We start from the raw sequence: 15,803 nt of genomic DNA, 5'->3' as shown, positions 1-15,803 counted from the left end.
ATCCTTGAAGTAATCCACACCCTCCCCAAGCCCCCTGCCTGAGGCAAAGCCAGAGAAGAATGTACAAATAGTCCTTCCATTTTCCTTAGTCCAAATACGTGGCATCTTCTGTTATCGCTGCACTCCATTTCACTGTGTGTTTGATGCAGTCTCATAGGTATCCAAAAGGCTCTAAATGCCAGTTTAAAAACTGCAACTAATGTACGTTTATTACTAAAATGACAGATCAATTTTTTAACATTCTATAGGATTGTGGGGGAGTTTATGCACCAGAATGGATAGCAGCACCAGGAAAACCCTGTGATTTGCCTGATGCAACTGTCATTGCTTCTGCTGGCTTATCCTTCCCGAGTACAGACTAAATAGATGCAAGGGCTGTGATTTCAAACAGCGCTCTATTACAAACTCTCTTCCAAGTAGGAGCTGGGCAAACTAGATTTACCCATGTTAAGCAACTGTAAATTACACACAGACAAATTAATCGGATGAAATTACCTATATTTCTTCAGGCAATACATTGCGCCTGGACTACGTGGACTCAGAAAGCAGGCTGGGACATGGATTTCTTCAAGGAATGGGGAAGAACAGAAGCCAGGGACAATGCAGCTGGTGTGAAGCAGGAGCACAGAAACACTGCTGATGGTATCAGGACAGAAATGCCTTTGGGAAACATTTTCCAAGAGAAGACACTCACCTTCCCCTTGCTACAATTCATTTGAAGAAACGGCATCTGCGTACTTACTCTGGAGTCATAAGCTATAAGGAGTTTGGCTCCATGTCCCCGATGCGTCCTACAGAAAGAACTAAGTCTTTCAAGGCCTCCAAACCTGAGTTACTCCTTGGCAAAGGCCAAGACTGAGAAGCCTCTTTCACAGTCCAGGTGTCATGCAAGCTGTCTTTGCAGAAACTGCTATCAGCAAATAGTTTTTGATGGGTAAATTTAATTAGCTCAAAACTCTTGAAAGAGAAGCAATGAGATTTTCTTCTTCAGTTGTCATGTTCTAGGGCATTTCAAAAATCCCTGCACCTTATCTAAAAGTCCTGAACATTAGAAAGAGACATAAGGAAAAAAGGAGCTGAAAGATCTTGTGAAAGCAAAAAGGAAATCAAATGAACAGATGCGCACCTGCAGCCTAAAAATATTCTTTTAAGAGGAAATCACAGTCCTAAGGACAGAAGCAGTAACTCAAACTAATGTTTCTGAAAATAAGCCTCATATTTCTCTTCTCTACTCGTTAGCGGTCCGAGCAGACAGATTTGTAAGGACTTACAAAACATGAACTTCAGCTTGTGTTTCCTGCCCTGCTGGCTATGAGTATACATTATGGGCCAGTGAACATAGCTTTGCTATCTCCCAGCAGTAAGTCTGTCTGTCCCTCTGGCTTCTGAAGCTGCCAAGCTTCAAAATGCCTGCAGCCTAGTAAGCAGAGTAAGTCGCTTCATACCCTCTTTGTGATTTTTGGCCAGTTACACATTTTAAATGCCTTCATGACTTGTAAACAAAACCATCTCTTTCATTATGTGATTTTGGATTTGGTCAAAGGCATGTCACTTGCTAGCTTGGCTGCTAAGAAAATTTATATTGATCTTGGGAACAAATATCATGTTGAGAATGATGTTGCCTTTGTGCATGTGTAAGCAATCCCATCTGGTACAGTACACCTACACTTCACAGACAATGTTTACAGTGACTATAAGTAATTGGTGCAGCTGATGCATTATTAAATACAATACTTGAATGCAAGAATGCAGCTGGATTTTTTAGAAAGAATTTTAGGATGTGTTTCAGTCTCAGAGAGAACTAGAAACCACTTCTTCACTTTTAGTACATAACATGCCACAGAAATGTGAAGGCATCCAAATGAAACTCAGATGAGTTTCCTTCTGTCATTTACACAGCTTTGAAAGTTGAAGTTTGCTTGTTGAACAGGCAGATTCCCAGTTTCCCATCTAGCTTTCCTGCAAAAGGCTGAGCATTGACATTGCTGCAAAGCAAGCTTGTCGCATTCTCGGTAGGCTTAGACAATTGCTAATCAGGAGCCAATAGAAGAGTAAGAATTAGTGTTCCCACCTTACCATTGACTGTTTTTTCCCAAAATACTCCTTCTTCTGTTTCTTCCTTCCTAACAACTGAACAAAAATGGAATATTAGCATTAAAAAACAATGCCTATAATTAATGTGAATTACTTTGTCACCTCAGAAGAATCCTAAACCTCCAGCTGCTGGGTTAGTTTTTTCTTCATCATAGAATTATAGAATAGTTAGGGTTGGAAAGGACCTTAAGATCATCTAGTTCCAACCCCCCTGTCACTCCCTGGTGGTCATAATCGCCACTTGTCTAGGTAGCCTATTGATTTTCAGACTGTTTTACGGAATTCTCCATTGATGTCCACGAGCTGTCACAAAGACAAGGAAACCTTTTCTCAGCAGGCTTCAGATCACTAAACTGAGATTTGGAGAAGATAAAAATTGCTGTTCTGTCTATTCTCCGTCCTTTTGTGTCCATACCAGCCTGCACAGACAGATTAGTTCTTCCTAGTCAAATCCCCGCCTGTGCTAATTGGTGCACCCACACAGCCAAGTCTCCATCTCAGTGTCCCAGGCCATGTGCTTAATTTTCAATGTTCATGCCACACTGGCACTCCCTAGCGTGACAGTGAAGACACAGCATTGTTGACCCAGCAAAGACAGCATTACAAGGAAATCAAGGTAAGAGCCCCAGTTAGTTGAGAAATAACTTTATAATGCACATTTTCTTAGGGATTCAGAAAATTGATTTGGTAAGGCTGCCAAACGAAAGCTACAGTTTTCCTTCTCCTCATACACTCCTCCTTCCTTATTCATTCAAAACCCTAAATTCTTGCTAACTCATCCAAAGACGTTAAGGCAGGTTATTGTTAAAAGGATATCCATAAAACTCAACATGAAGTCTTTATGACAGGTATCTATTTCTTTAATAACATCTATCTCACTAAAAGCTAAATGGAAATGTAATGCAAAGGCTTCAACTCTGGCCAGCAGTGCACCTAACAAATCTGGAATTTTTTCAGCCTCCCCTCTTTCTAGAACATTTGCCTCTGCCTGGTATTATAAATATCCCATTTATTACTTACTGGGCACATTTCCCAAAAGTAAGAGAATAAAGATAGATACTTAGAATTGGCTAATAAACAACAAAAAAATCCACCTCCTTATGATAGCTGTTTAACCAAATTGGAAATATTGCCATTAAAAATGCATTAGAGAAACCTTTTTTCTATCCATGCACTTTCTTAAAACCAGATCACTAAATTTCCATAATATCCATTACATGGAGCTATTTACAATTGTGTCCACTGAGTATCTCTTGGGCTACAGATCATTAAAGAATAAACTATTTATCACAAATCCCAGGTGTGCTATTCAGGCTTTGCGATTAATTATACATAATCATATTACCCACTCCGTTTCTACGACGCAGTAACAAAACAACATTACATGCACCATAAATTTTGAAATCTAAAACACAACTGACATTTCCTATTATCGTGTTTCAGTCCTGAGATGTAACGTTAATTTTCTTTTCAATATTCATGCTTGTAAAAGCTTGCTTTGCAAAACCTTGAGTGCAAAAGGGTTCCAAGTAAGCAGTAATATAAATTTACTTCTATATTAATTGTTTTCAACAGAAAAACATTAATTGAAATTCTACTTTTGTAGTGGCTTCCACTCACCTTAAACCGCCTGTTTTGTTAGATGTTAAATTACTGGATTTCTATCTTTTACCTATCACAGCCTAACAAACAGAAGGTAGTTAAGCAAATAGGCAGGGCTGAGAACATGGGCTGTTATATACTGTACAGTGTACAGCAGCAGTCACATTTACTTTGCTTCAAGAAGATTCCCTTCGAAGGGGTTGGTTAGGCATTTCGACCAACGAAATCCCCTCTGGATCTGGCTGGCTTATAAGGTACTCTGCAGAAGAAGCACAAATCCTTGGTCTTCTCTGAAAATACCTTTCCTGGTATAGAGGTAAGTGAGCCACCTGCAAGGAGAACCAGATAAGCATGCCCATAACCACCAGTGGGAATTGGTATTGCATGCTGAGAAGGAAAACCAGCTCGAGGTAGGTCGGCAGCTTCACCCGCTCCCTGGCCCGGCTGCCGGGCGGCCTCACGCACCCAAAGCAGCACCAGCCATCAGCATGGGAGCTGGCAGTGGGTCTGCACCCGGCAGAGTTGGGCTCTTCGCAGCACCAAAACGCCACCCTTCCCACGAGTGCAGCGGCTGAGTACGGCAACACGGGTGATCGCTTTCCAAACTGCAACAGTGCCCCGCGCAAATGGTGATGCATAAAATAAGACTTCCAGTTCCTCAGCTGCAGGGACTGCCACAAGGAAACGCTACCGATTCCCAAACAAAATAACGAACATAGTGCGCTTCTGGGTGTTCTTTACCAGCACTGCAGGGTTCTTTCCCGGTGATGCCCCTCGGCTGAGTTCACCCGCCGCCCGGCTGGGTGTCTCTGGGGTGTGAAACACACCCTTCACGCACCCAGGGCTCTCCTGTCACTAAGCGGGACCCCTGAAGGGCCTGGCGGGAGGAACAGAACTGTTGGGACGGAATGATCCGCGGAGCTAGGCCCGGCCCGGCCCGCGGAGGGATCCCGCATCTCCGTCCCCATGGCGACCATGTCCCGTGGCCAACCTCGCCCGGGACTGCGGCTGCGCACTAGGAAAGGCGCCTCACCGCTTCCGGGGCCGTGACCTTCGCGGTGAGGCGGCGCTGGTCTGCGGCGCGTCTGGCGGCGGTACGTGCCGGCAGTCGCTTCCCCGGGGGCCTTGGGATCGGCTCGCAGCAGACCCGGTGCCGCTCGGACACGCCGCCGTTTGCGTTCAGGTGGGCAGCGAGATGGCGGCGCCAACGATGGAGGAGAGGAAGGCCTGCTGGGGGGCCCGGGACGAGTTCTGGCAGTGCATGGACAGCCACGGGGATGATGCCTCCAAGTGTGAGCAGCTCCGGCGGTCCTTCGAGTCGCTGTGCCCGCAGCAGTGGGTGAGCAGCCGCCGCTCCGGCCGCGACCTCGGCCTCCGCTTAGCGCGTTAATGATGGCAACTCTGGCGTCTTGCATTGCAGAACGCGTGCTAACGCTTTCTCATAGAGAGCCATGCGCCCTTGAAAACATAACTTGGTTTGCACGCTTTTCGTCTTGCAGGGAAATTACAACTCCTGAGCAGAGCACTAACTAACCTGGGAGCTGTGAAAAGTAGATTGAAGCGCATGGTATAAAGGGGAAGGAAATCACAATGTCAGACTTTCAGATAAATACACAACTACGCAAGCATATAGGCTGATTGTTTACTTTAAAAAGTTCAGAAAGATGATGAAAAGCTTGTGGAAGCGCACAGAAGTTAATAAAGAGGAAAAGCTAGCACGGAAGGGAGCACACGCAGGGCTTGCACTTGCATGGCATCTTAAGACAGGCATCTGATGCCTTGTGCATACCCTTTTCATGCAGTGTGACTTCACAGAAACCATCGACTTCCACGTAGCACACTCACGTTGTGCCTTCTAGGTTCCCTAAGCTCAAGCTGTAGTTCTTAACCTTTTTAAACGCTCTTTTGCTAACAGCAGTGGCTGAGGGGCTGAACGGACTGAAGTTGGTAACAAAAACCCAAGTACATTCGCAGTTGCTGTAGTGACTTACACTTTGAATGCTGCATTTCTGCTGTATGTCATCTCTGGTGATGATGGTTTCACATGCAGTGCTTTGCAGCATGCACATCAGTGGCTCCAGGCAATGAATTCAGAGGTTACATAGGATGCAATACCATAGAAAAGCTGCTGAGCTTATCATCTCTGTGCATTACAAGTAATCTTTATTCATAGCAGTGAAAATAGCAATAGACTGGTTTTATCAGATGCTTATGGAAGTAATTGGGTGGTTAGGGCAGGAAACTCACTTTCAAAATGATTAAAAAAAAAAATCCACAAAACAAATACTCCACTCTTAATTTCTTCAACAGAGCAAGAAGCTCCTAACTAATGTATTGAGTTAACATCCTCCTCAAGTTTGGTCATTATTCCTTATTCTTTTTGTGATGCACAAAGCCTCTTTTTCTGCCAGTTTCTTCCAAATATCTTTTCTCTTTTTTAAACAGGTTAAATATTTTGACAAAAGAAGAGACTTTTTAAAATATAAAAAGAAGCTTGAAACAGAAGGGTATCATCCTTCAGAAGCTGCTGGGAAGTCGTAACTTCTCTGCTTTCAAAATGAATCTAGTGAGAATAACTATGGAAGGAAAAAGCACGAGAAAGTGACCGAAGCTGCTTCAGCTCAAGAACTGGTAACCAAACTGTCTTCCTGAAATGCACACTGCTGCTCCTGTTACCAGGTCTCAGGTGTCTGCTGGGAAAAGATGGTTGTGGATAGCTTTTTCATGAGAATAAGTCAAAGAAATATGGTGCACGGCTATTCAAAAATTAAGGTTTTGAATGTGCAATTAGTCAAACTGTTTCATGGGAATAAATGATTGTTTAATAATGTAATATAATTCTGAAGAGAACAATAAAACTGTTTTTCAGTAAGTTGACCAGCTTTTCCTTAAGATAAAAAGTCCATTCCAACTTCCTTGTCAAAAGGAGGTGGTGGTACAATATAATTTGTATTTGTCATTAAACTGTATTTTAAAATACTTTGATATATGTGGTAAAGTCAGACATCAATTTATAAAACAGCAGCTATTAGAAGACCTAATGCATGGGGTGGCATTTAATGTAAGTGAATTTGCCTTGAAAAACATGCTGGAGGCGTAGAATGCTTTGGCTGCAGTAAGTTTTGATTGAGGCAGGAAGGCACCACTTTCATTTCAAGCATGGTCATCACAATTGAAGTAACTGCAGTAAAAACTTATTTTTTGAGTTTGGGATTCTTCACACACTATACTGATGTTCCAATAGTAGAAAAAAATCCCCCACATCATATGCAATATAAATAGTATTTATTTCCAATGCAACAGTTTTATTTAAGGAGGTATAGTATTAAGGCATTTAAAAGTCAGTCTGAACATTACGGAGAATAAAACATGCAAAACTGAAGAACCCTCATTCACCCTGAGTTTGTATCATCTCGCCCATTCAGAATTTCACATTGTAGCACCATAGGAAGTCACCCATCTGTACTATAAGGCACAGAACTCTTGACGATTGTTTTTACTGTTTTTGCTTGATGACTTGTTGCCTTGTGTACTCCCAAATCAGCAGAGCTCCGCTTACATGAACATTGAGGGATCGAATGATACCCTGCTGAGGAATTTCCACACAGACATCCAGGTGGTGAATCAGGTTTGCTGGGATTCCTTCATGTTCGTTTCTAGTAAAGAAAAAAGAAGATATGGGAGACCTAACTAAGCTTTGATGTCAGAAAGAAATTCAGTTCACTGCTCCAGCAACAGCTGAACACCCAACATGAAGACTTCCTCTCTGCCTTTATTTTGAAACTAGTGAACAGCTGTATAGGAAATGATCTGGGCATGAAGCTGCTGGCTCAACAGGGAAGCTCTAACTGCCCACTTTACATTCAGTGAGGTCTTGGTATGAGGGAATGTCGAGACTGATTGGAGCCTTGAACTGGAAGTGTTTCACCTCTTCAGAATGAGCACACCAGAAGTTACTAAAGGTTATCTATTGGTAATTGGAACTGTGGTTTTAAGTAGAAGAGAACAAAGTAATGATGAAAACTACATTCTGAAGACAAGCTACATATAAAACGGTTTGAAAACCCAGTATTTTTGCCCGTCTTCCTGGTCTCACTTGGCGACCCTACAATTCAGTAGCTTTCTGACTTGCAGGCACTTTCCTCTAGACTTCTTCAAGTAGCCTTCCCTTTGTCACAAATGAGGCTTGCCTGCCTATAGGAACTGATTACTGCTTTTTTCCGAAGTTGTCCCAGCTTCTGGTTGTACTGCAGAAACAGTGCTTTGTCTTGTGCCTCACCCTTGATTTTTAAAGCATCTCCCATGCATGCTTCCAGTCAGCTCCAGTCCTCACCAAGTTAAGCAGAGCAAACAGGCAGCCCCCTTCTTGCTGAGCAAACTGCAGCCTACATGCCCAGGGCCCCAGATAACTGAAATGAACTAATGGTACCTCTTATCACACCAGGAAAACTATCATCTGTGCTGCTGCTAATTCCACTCATATAAAAAAAGTAGTTACAGTGTTTGGATAGCGTATTAAGTATGAGGAGAAGGAACATTCAGAAGCAGGCATCACCACCTGCTCCTGAGCACACAAAGTCAAGCTCTGCTGATCACTTTGCACTCTAAATCCACCTTCACCACTGCCACTTGGTTTTCACATGACCAAAATCTGACTACTAGAAGGGATGGACTTCAAGAGGTAGATTTACAAAAACGTGTGTGTTCTTACCCCAGCAGTAACAGTGACTTCTCTGGGAAACAATATTCTGTAAGATCAAAACTTTTAGCTGTCTGCTCCACACCAATAATAGTGTAGCCTTCTGTTTTTTTCTGCTGTAAATAATCAACAAGCTGAGATGGTTTCACCTGTCCATCAGAAGCAGAGAGAAATGCACAAATATTTAAATATCACCATCCGTAAACTTCTGAAGTAACCATGAAAATCAATTTACTTAGACTGTTTTTAAGATGAATGACTTTTATTTCCAAAAGCTCTGTCCATGTGCATAGCTTTAACATTTTAAAAGCTCGTCAGCAATAGCACACAAGGTCACAAAAAATGTACTCCACAAATACCATGAACAAAAAGGCTTTTTTATGATTCTGACAGCTACAAGCCTTACATCTGAATGTAGAAGAATCACAGGAAGAAGGTACATAGTTGTTTAACCTGGAATTCCTTCCCAAAACAATACAACACGCACTACCAGGGCTGAGTTGCCTCACATGCCTGCATTACAACTTGTGATAGCTTGCAGTGAAGAATTGTCTGCACTCTACTCTTTAAATTGCTTATTCATATTAAATGCCTTCATGCAGAAGTTCTATCATCAGTACACTTCTATGCAGAGACTAGGCATGACAACACGTCCATCAGCATTATTCTGTTTTAGGCAAAATGCTGTAGCTATCAAGAAAAATCTGAATAGGCTGAACATAAACAGAGGAGGTGGTGAAAAATTTGCACTCAATTATTCAGATGACTTAAAAGTGATCTTGAAAAACTGATCATTATAAAATATCACAAACATTTTCTACCAAATACCAAACATATAGATCGAAACTCATTTTTATAAGCTAGATAATAGGTTCTACAAGCTTGGCACAAGTTAGCTCCAGGCAAGCTTGGCGATCATCCCCACAGTTACCAAAAGCAATGGAGCAAGCAAGATAAATGAAGCATTGTTTAACATTTATAAATAAACATTAAATTCCAACTCACCACTATAAAAAATAGAGTAACAATGATAGCTCACACAATCAATTTAAAAATAATGTTCATTTCTTATTGCTGTGATAAGCTATTTTTATGAGGTTGAGCCAAATTTTATACCAAAATACTGAAGATTAAGTCTCAGCGATAACAGTGGGAGCTTCTGTTAAATAAAAGGTTCATTTTTACCAGATAAGACTGAACTATACATTTGATGAACTGAAGATGTACAGTACACTTCTGAGCTATTAAAATGTTTCCACTCACCTCAACAAGGGGGAGCCACTGCTCTGCGGAAACGCTAAGATGCTGAAACTGCTTATCTTGTATATAATGAAGACTGCCCACAACTAATGCAGATGCCCCAAATATTTCACTTGTACGACATAAACCTGCAAAAAGAAGAATTAAAGTGATTTTTGTGTAGCAAATAAACACAAAGCCAGAATATTTTAGCAATTGAGAAAGGACAAAAATATCCAAGAGAAATGGTTACTTTAGTCCACTATTTTTAATCAGTTTTATGTCAGTTTTTTCAAGCCACACCTTGTTCCGTATAATTTACCAAGGTGGAAAAATGTTTTGTAACTTATCAGAAAGATAAAAATTAGAAAAGTAGTATATCTGACAGTGTGCTTCTACAGAGTAATGGGTCAGCTTACAAGCCTCAACAGGGTTGGATTGGCACATACACACACACATGCTTCAGCTATAAAACCCATACCTGTTAAATGACATTACATTGAGAGAATGACACATTACAATGCAGACAGCAGCAGCTTGTGGGCTTATTTTTCATTAACAGTCTCACTGCAGTTATTTAAACTGCTGACAACAGCAAGTACAATGCAATAAAATATTTGGAGGATTTATTATATCACAGCTTGCATGACATTGTGAAAAGCACTTAATCAGGAACAGGCACTTTCCTGTCCACATCATGAGAAACTAGTAGGTCTATAAAATTTGGCTTAATTGTTACCACAAAGAACATAAAAGCAAATTATTTCCTTTAACTACATACAATGTTGAAAAACTCAACTGTAACAAAAAATACAAAAGCAGTAAGAAACTGAGCATGACTTAACAGCAAAAAGTTCTATTTCATTAATACATGCTATGTGTAATTCCTCCTCCCCCAACCCCCCTTGAAATGAAACTATAGAAGATCCCTTCTTCTGAAGCAGGTAGTATTTTGTTTGGTTACCACCTCCCCAAGATAGTAATCTATTTCTCTGAGCAGTCCTTAAATAGTTTTCTAATTATCAACATAAAATGAAATTCATTACTATTATCCAACTGGTCTAAAATAAGATGTGCCATCAATCTTACCTCCTAAATTGGTAGGTTTATCAATAAGAGAAGCCACCACGATCAGTCTGCTGTTTGATTTACCAAGTTTAGCAGCACGGTCCTGAAATACCATTTCCAGGTCTAAACTAGGAGTACTGTTTTTCCAGGGTATAATCTTTTTCTGAACATCAGTCCATTCTGTCTGGCTATCTGTTTCAGCTGAACTTGCACCTATAAAAACAATTAGTAGTCATACAGATAGGCAAGTGGTAGCAAAACTACTGCTTCAGTAAAGATTATCTAAATGGTAATACTGTAGCCGCCATTAGTCATTTACTATTATTTTATGGTATATACTCTGCTCTCATACATAGAAGTCTACTTCAACTAAGAAACGGAGATCAGATTGAACACAGAAGTATACAGCTACTACATACAAATAATTACATTTAATATAGATTAGCTATATTTTACCCATGTCTTGCTGGGACCAGTCACTTGGTTTCAGATCACGAAGTTCTGTTCGAGAATGGTACCACTGAAATGCTGGTGGCAAAGGAATGTCAGTGAATCTATCGAATTTAGAGAGCGAGATCCATTCATCTTCAGCAAGCTCCGAAAGGCGGGGAAGAATGTAAAATATAGTCTGCAGTGTAACACAGTGTTATTAGCAGAGCACCACTAAAGCAAGCAAAACAGATAATAAATTAATCTCTAGTAATTTTACCATACATATCTTATCTAGCATTCCATGATCTTATACCTGTTTTTCTTTGTACTTGATATAACTTACTAATGTATCTCTCATTGATCACTTTACATATAGTGCTATCCCAAATTTTCATAGATCTAGTCTCCTCCACTCTCCAGTTTTGAAACACACATACCCCTTTTAACATTCATGTTTATCTTGTATTTTCAGCTTAGTTCCTTTATGTCTTATCTTGCTCTGCACCAGTATTTTTGCCTGCCTTCCTTTCCTTAGTGTTTATTCATTTATCAGTTATTTAAGCTATAGCAAAAAGAATAGATGAAAGAGGTGCTCTAGAAGTTATAGATTTGTATCCATTCACATCAATTTTAAGCATCCTGAAAAGTTACTTCTAAGAACGGAAGCCTTAAAAATCCTAACAAACTACATGTGATTAAGTAGATGCTCTTCGTTTATTAGAAGTACCTCTTCTAGTCACATATATAACACCTGATTAACTCCCACAGATGGGCAAATTCATCAAATACACCACTTCTTAAATAACCTAGGTTTTTAACACAGTATTAATTAGACAATTAAGCTGCAGCATTAGTCTAAAATCCATCACAATTAGGTGAAGTAATTTTTCAGTTTTAAATGAATAATAGTTGATCACTGTTCATTCTACATTAGAACATACACAGGAAGACAAAAATGTAGTTGTAAAACTACACAAAGATCAGCAATAATTCCAGACTTGCCTCTAGACTGTAATCCTTAAGTGGATGAAATGTTGCAAAGAAGAAGTGATCTTGGATTCGCTGCCAGTTCCTTCTAGCATTCCTGCAATTGCAGAAAGTAATGCAAGATGCACAAAAAGCGCAATGTAATTGAATTTTTTCTTTAATTATCAAATTAGAATAAGGCAACCTGATCATATTTATTATTGTGCTTGCAGCCCAGAAAGCCAACCGTATCCTGGGCTGCATCAAAAGGAGCGTGACCAGCAGGTCGAAGGACATTATCCTGCCCCTCTACTCTGCTCTCATGAGACCTCACTTGGAGTATTGTGTGCAGTTCTGGTGTCCTCAACATAAAAAGGACATGGAACTGTTGGAACAAGTCCAGAGGAGGGCCACGAGGATGACCAGGGGACTGGAGCACCTCCTGTAGAAAGATAAGCTGAGAAAGTTGGGGCTGCTCAGCCTGGAGAAGAGAAGGCTGCGCGGAGACTTCATAGCAGCCTTCCAGTATCTGAAGGGGGCCTATAAGGATGCAGGAGAGGGATTCTTCATTAGTGACTGTAGTGGTAGGACAAGCAAAGGGTAACGGGTTCAAACTTAGGGAAAGTTCAGGTTAGATCTAAGGGAGAAGTTCTTTATTGTGAGGGTGGTGAGGCACTGGAATGGGTTGCCCAAGGAAGTGGTAAATGCTGCATCCCTGGCAATGTTCAAGGCCGGGCTGGGCAGAGCCTTGGGTGACATGGTTTAGTGTGAGGTGTCCCTGCCCGTGGCAGGGGGGTTGGAACTTGATGATCTTAAGGTCCTTTCCAACCCTAACTATTCTATGATTCTATGTACTGAACTGGAAATAAGATACTTCAACAATTAAGTAAGGACCTATTTACAAACAAGAACAAAATCCCCAATATACAGGAAATAAGTTTTACTTATGCTTCAAGGAAGGCCCGTAACATGTCTCCAAATTCTATTATCAAAAGCAGCAAGTTTCACAAGAAAGAGTATCCTATCTCGGTAGGCCTCTGGAGGAAACTGAATACTAGCCTAGAGTTTAGTTACAACTTACAGCTGTGAAAAAATAGAGTTTATGTTGGCTGACAACACCACTGTCAGAAACTGAATATTTTTCATTAACCTAAAAACAGAGCTAAAAAAAATAAGAATACACACACACAAAGTCACACGCACAGAGTACAAAATTAAATTCGTTGCTCTATTTCCAAATCAGGAGGCAGAAAAGCATTTCTGTAGAGCCTATTTAATCGTCACCCAAAATTAAATTCCCTATCTACTTTCTTCCCACAGAAGTTTTTTTTTCAAGTATTAACACCAAAAACATCTTGGATTTTTATATTTAAGAATTTACTGGTATCAGGAAGTTTGGGAGAATGAATTTTTTTTCTTTAAAATCCACCATAGAAGAAAATCAAGCACTCCTGACTTTTTTTTTCTACCCCACCTCTAAACTATGAGCACTGTTCAAACATGCCTTGAGTTTCATCTCTTGTGCTTTCAGACTGTGATGCTATACTGAATTATGACTTCATTTACTTTGCTGATAATTAATTTTAACAGAGTTAAAAACCCCATAAACTCCCACAGAAATTATCAAGTGCTGCTTAAGAAAATTAGGCTGGCTGCAAATAGCTCAGAAGAATCATGTCAGACTGTAAGCAAGATGAATGTTACTAACCCTGTACCATGCATGTTTTCCACTTGTTGAAGGCTAGATTCAATAACTGGTGTCAGAGCTTCGAATTCTTCCACATGCAACATTCTGCACATGCCCCAGATTTTTTTAAGGGCAATTAATGCATAAAGACGAACACTGAAATTATGGTTGAAACACCACTGCAGAACAACTATGAGGGCTTTCTTCAAGGCTGGTTTCTACAAAAGAAAACACAAAGCCCAATGATTCTTTCATTTATATGTTAAGGCTAAATGTGCCACTCAGAAGTAGAAAAGGAAGAGTGGCCCAAGAAACAGTGGCTTACTCAAAAACGAGCATTTCAGAAAGTCAGAAGCTTTAATAGTACGTAGATGTGCGAAACCAGGCTTCATAATGCGGTTCTGATTTTCTTCCTTCCTTTTCATTAGAACACAGACATACCACCCTAACAAGTGTTTTGAAAATGCACTAATTTGCTTTAAAAATTATTAATTCTGCATATACACAGAAACCTCTGTTTACTTCTGATTTTCTAGCTCTGATCTTGCAAATGTATGCAAATATTAAAAAAAAATAATAGAAATGCCTGGATTGCTACAGATATGAAGTACTTATTCTAATGTAACATCTGACTGTATCTCATCATATATTTTAAAGTTCACTGTTTTCCATACCAAAGCATACCTTAGCAGGAAGTAGGTATTAAAAAGGTTTTGAAAAACCTTTGAACCTTTGAAAAACCGTGATAATGGATTTTATTTCAGAAATCCATACACAGTGGAACTGGAAAAGAATGAACACTTTCAGTCCAACTTACCTTCTCAGAGGTATTTTGAAGAATGATGTCAAAGTGTGATAACACTGATAAAAATGTGCAGATGCTTGTTTTAAGCTTTTCTTCATCCTAAAGCAAAAGATAATGTAACAAGAAATACGCATATTATATCCTGAAAGTTTTCAAAGCATGTTCTGCACATGCAATAATACCATACTATTAACAAACCCCATGTATTTCCACAGCAAAATCTACCTAAATATGAAGTTCAGATTTCATTTTTCCTAATATGTTATTTGCATTTTATTAACACGCTATTCAGAACAACATATACAGCAGTGTAAATAAGCTAAAATTCAACCCAAATTTGCTGTATTCCCTACTCTGAAAACCCCAAACCCAATAAAAACCTCAGGGATTCTTTTTAGCGCTTGCAATTTTCCATGTCATCACACACACGAGTATTGGATGTGGAACCAATACAGCCAGCAGCTGAACAAGCAGCCAAACAAGCAGCCAGCAGAACCAAATACTAGCAGCTGCCTCACCCACATTCTGTACTGGAAGAAATGAGTTTCCACACTTCTATTCAACTCTGCTGTTTACAGATATATTTCCTATTCATCCATTTTGCTGAAGCATTGCACTGGGTGCTCAAGCAGCTTATTTTTCAGTATGATCCTGAAAAATCTTTTCAGAGTCACTGTTTTCCAGGACAGCCTCTGAAAATACAATCCGTATTCCTTTTTCATAAATCTATATCTTTTCTGCTTGCTGTTTGTTTGAATGGGCCCACTGTGATTCAGTGCCTTTGCTATCAGCATGAGATTGCTTTAACCCAACAGATAATCATCTACTAAAGTGACAGTAATTCCAACTGCCTGAGTTTTTGAAAAGAACTCAAACAGGAAAAGGCTACAGTCCTTACAACACTTTTTATCAGTTCAGATAGGCATGACAAGGCATCTTTGTGCAGTTGTATACTTATATATGTGTATACATATGCAAAAGTATAAATTGTAAATGGAAAGATTTTTTTTTCTCCTGTGAAGGGGAAAAAATAAAAAAGATGAATCAGAACAAAACCCCAGCAAGCATCACTAGCAAGCAAAGTATTAAAAACTTCCCTCGTTTGGGGCAAAAAAATGTATGTATATAGCTTTTTAATTTTATTCTTGTTCTACTGTTTAGCTGTTTTAAAAACTACAGTAGCAACTAGGCTATTTGATAAAAAAGAAGAC

General features: G+C 39.9%; 2 protein-coding genes across 2 annotated transcripts in view; one reads left to right on the top strand and one right to left on the bottom strand.

Annotated features, from left to right (window-relative positions):
- Positions 1-4,780: 4,780 nt before the first annotated feature.
- On the top strand, positions 4,781-6,571 carry LOC134175686 (cytochrome c oxidase assembly factor 6 homolog). Its single transcript, XM_062641907.1, has 2 exons — positions 4,781-5,035; positions 6,142-6,571. The coding sequence occupies exons 1-2, from the start codon at positions 4,892-4,894 to the stop codon at positions 6,235-6,237; spliced, it is 240 nt and encodes a 79-aa protein (XP_062497891.1). The 5' UTR covers positions 4,781-4,891; the 3' UTR covers positions 6,238-6,571.
- A 393-nt stretch (positions 6,572-6,964) lies between these two features.
- The window catches only part of TARBP1 (TAR (HIV-1) RNA binding protein 1), a 34,097-nt gene continuing 25,258 nt past the window's right edge, over positions 6,965-15,803 (bottom strand). Inside the window, exons 23-30 of the mRNA XM_062641906.1 lie at positions 14,605-14,691; positions 13,809-14,005; positions 12,137-12,218; positions 11,159-11,330; positions 10,724-10,915; positions 9,659-9,783; positions 8,408-8,544; positions 6,965-7,352 (exon numbers count right to left, since the gene is read on the bottom strand). Of these exons, the coding sequence (XP_062497890.1) occupies positions 7,193-7,352; positions 8,408-8,544; positions 9,659-9,783; positions 10,724-10,915; positions 11,159-11,330; positions 12,137-12,218; positions 13,809-14,005; positions 14,605-14,691 (1,152 nt within the window). The 3' untranslated portion in view covers positions 6,965-7,192. The remainder of the gene's footprint in view (positions 7,353-8,407; positions 8,545-9,658; positions 9,784-10,723; positions 10,916-11,158; positions 11,331-12,136; positions 12,219-13,808; positions 14,006-14,604; positions 14,692-15,803) is intronic.

Source organism: Pezoporus occidentalis, unplaced genomic scaffold (assembly GCF_034315485.1).
Source record: "Pezoporus occidentalis ecotype Australia unplaced genomic scaffold, CSIRO_AGI_Poc_V1 ctg7, whole genome shotgun sequence".
NCBI lineage: Eukaryota > Metazoa > Chordata > Aves > Psittaciformes > Psittacidae > Pezoporus > Pezoporus occidentalis.
Note: the sequence above shows the minus strand (reverse complement) of the source record. Positions and strands in the feature narration are given on the sequence as shown.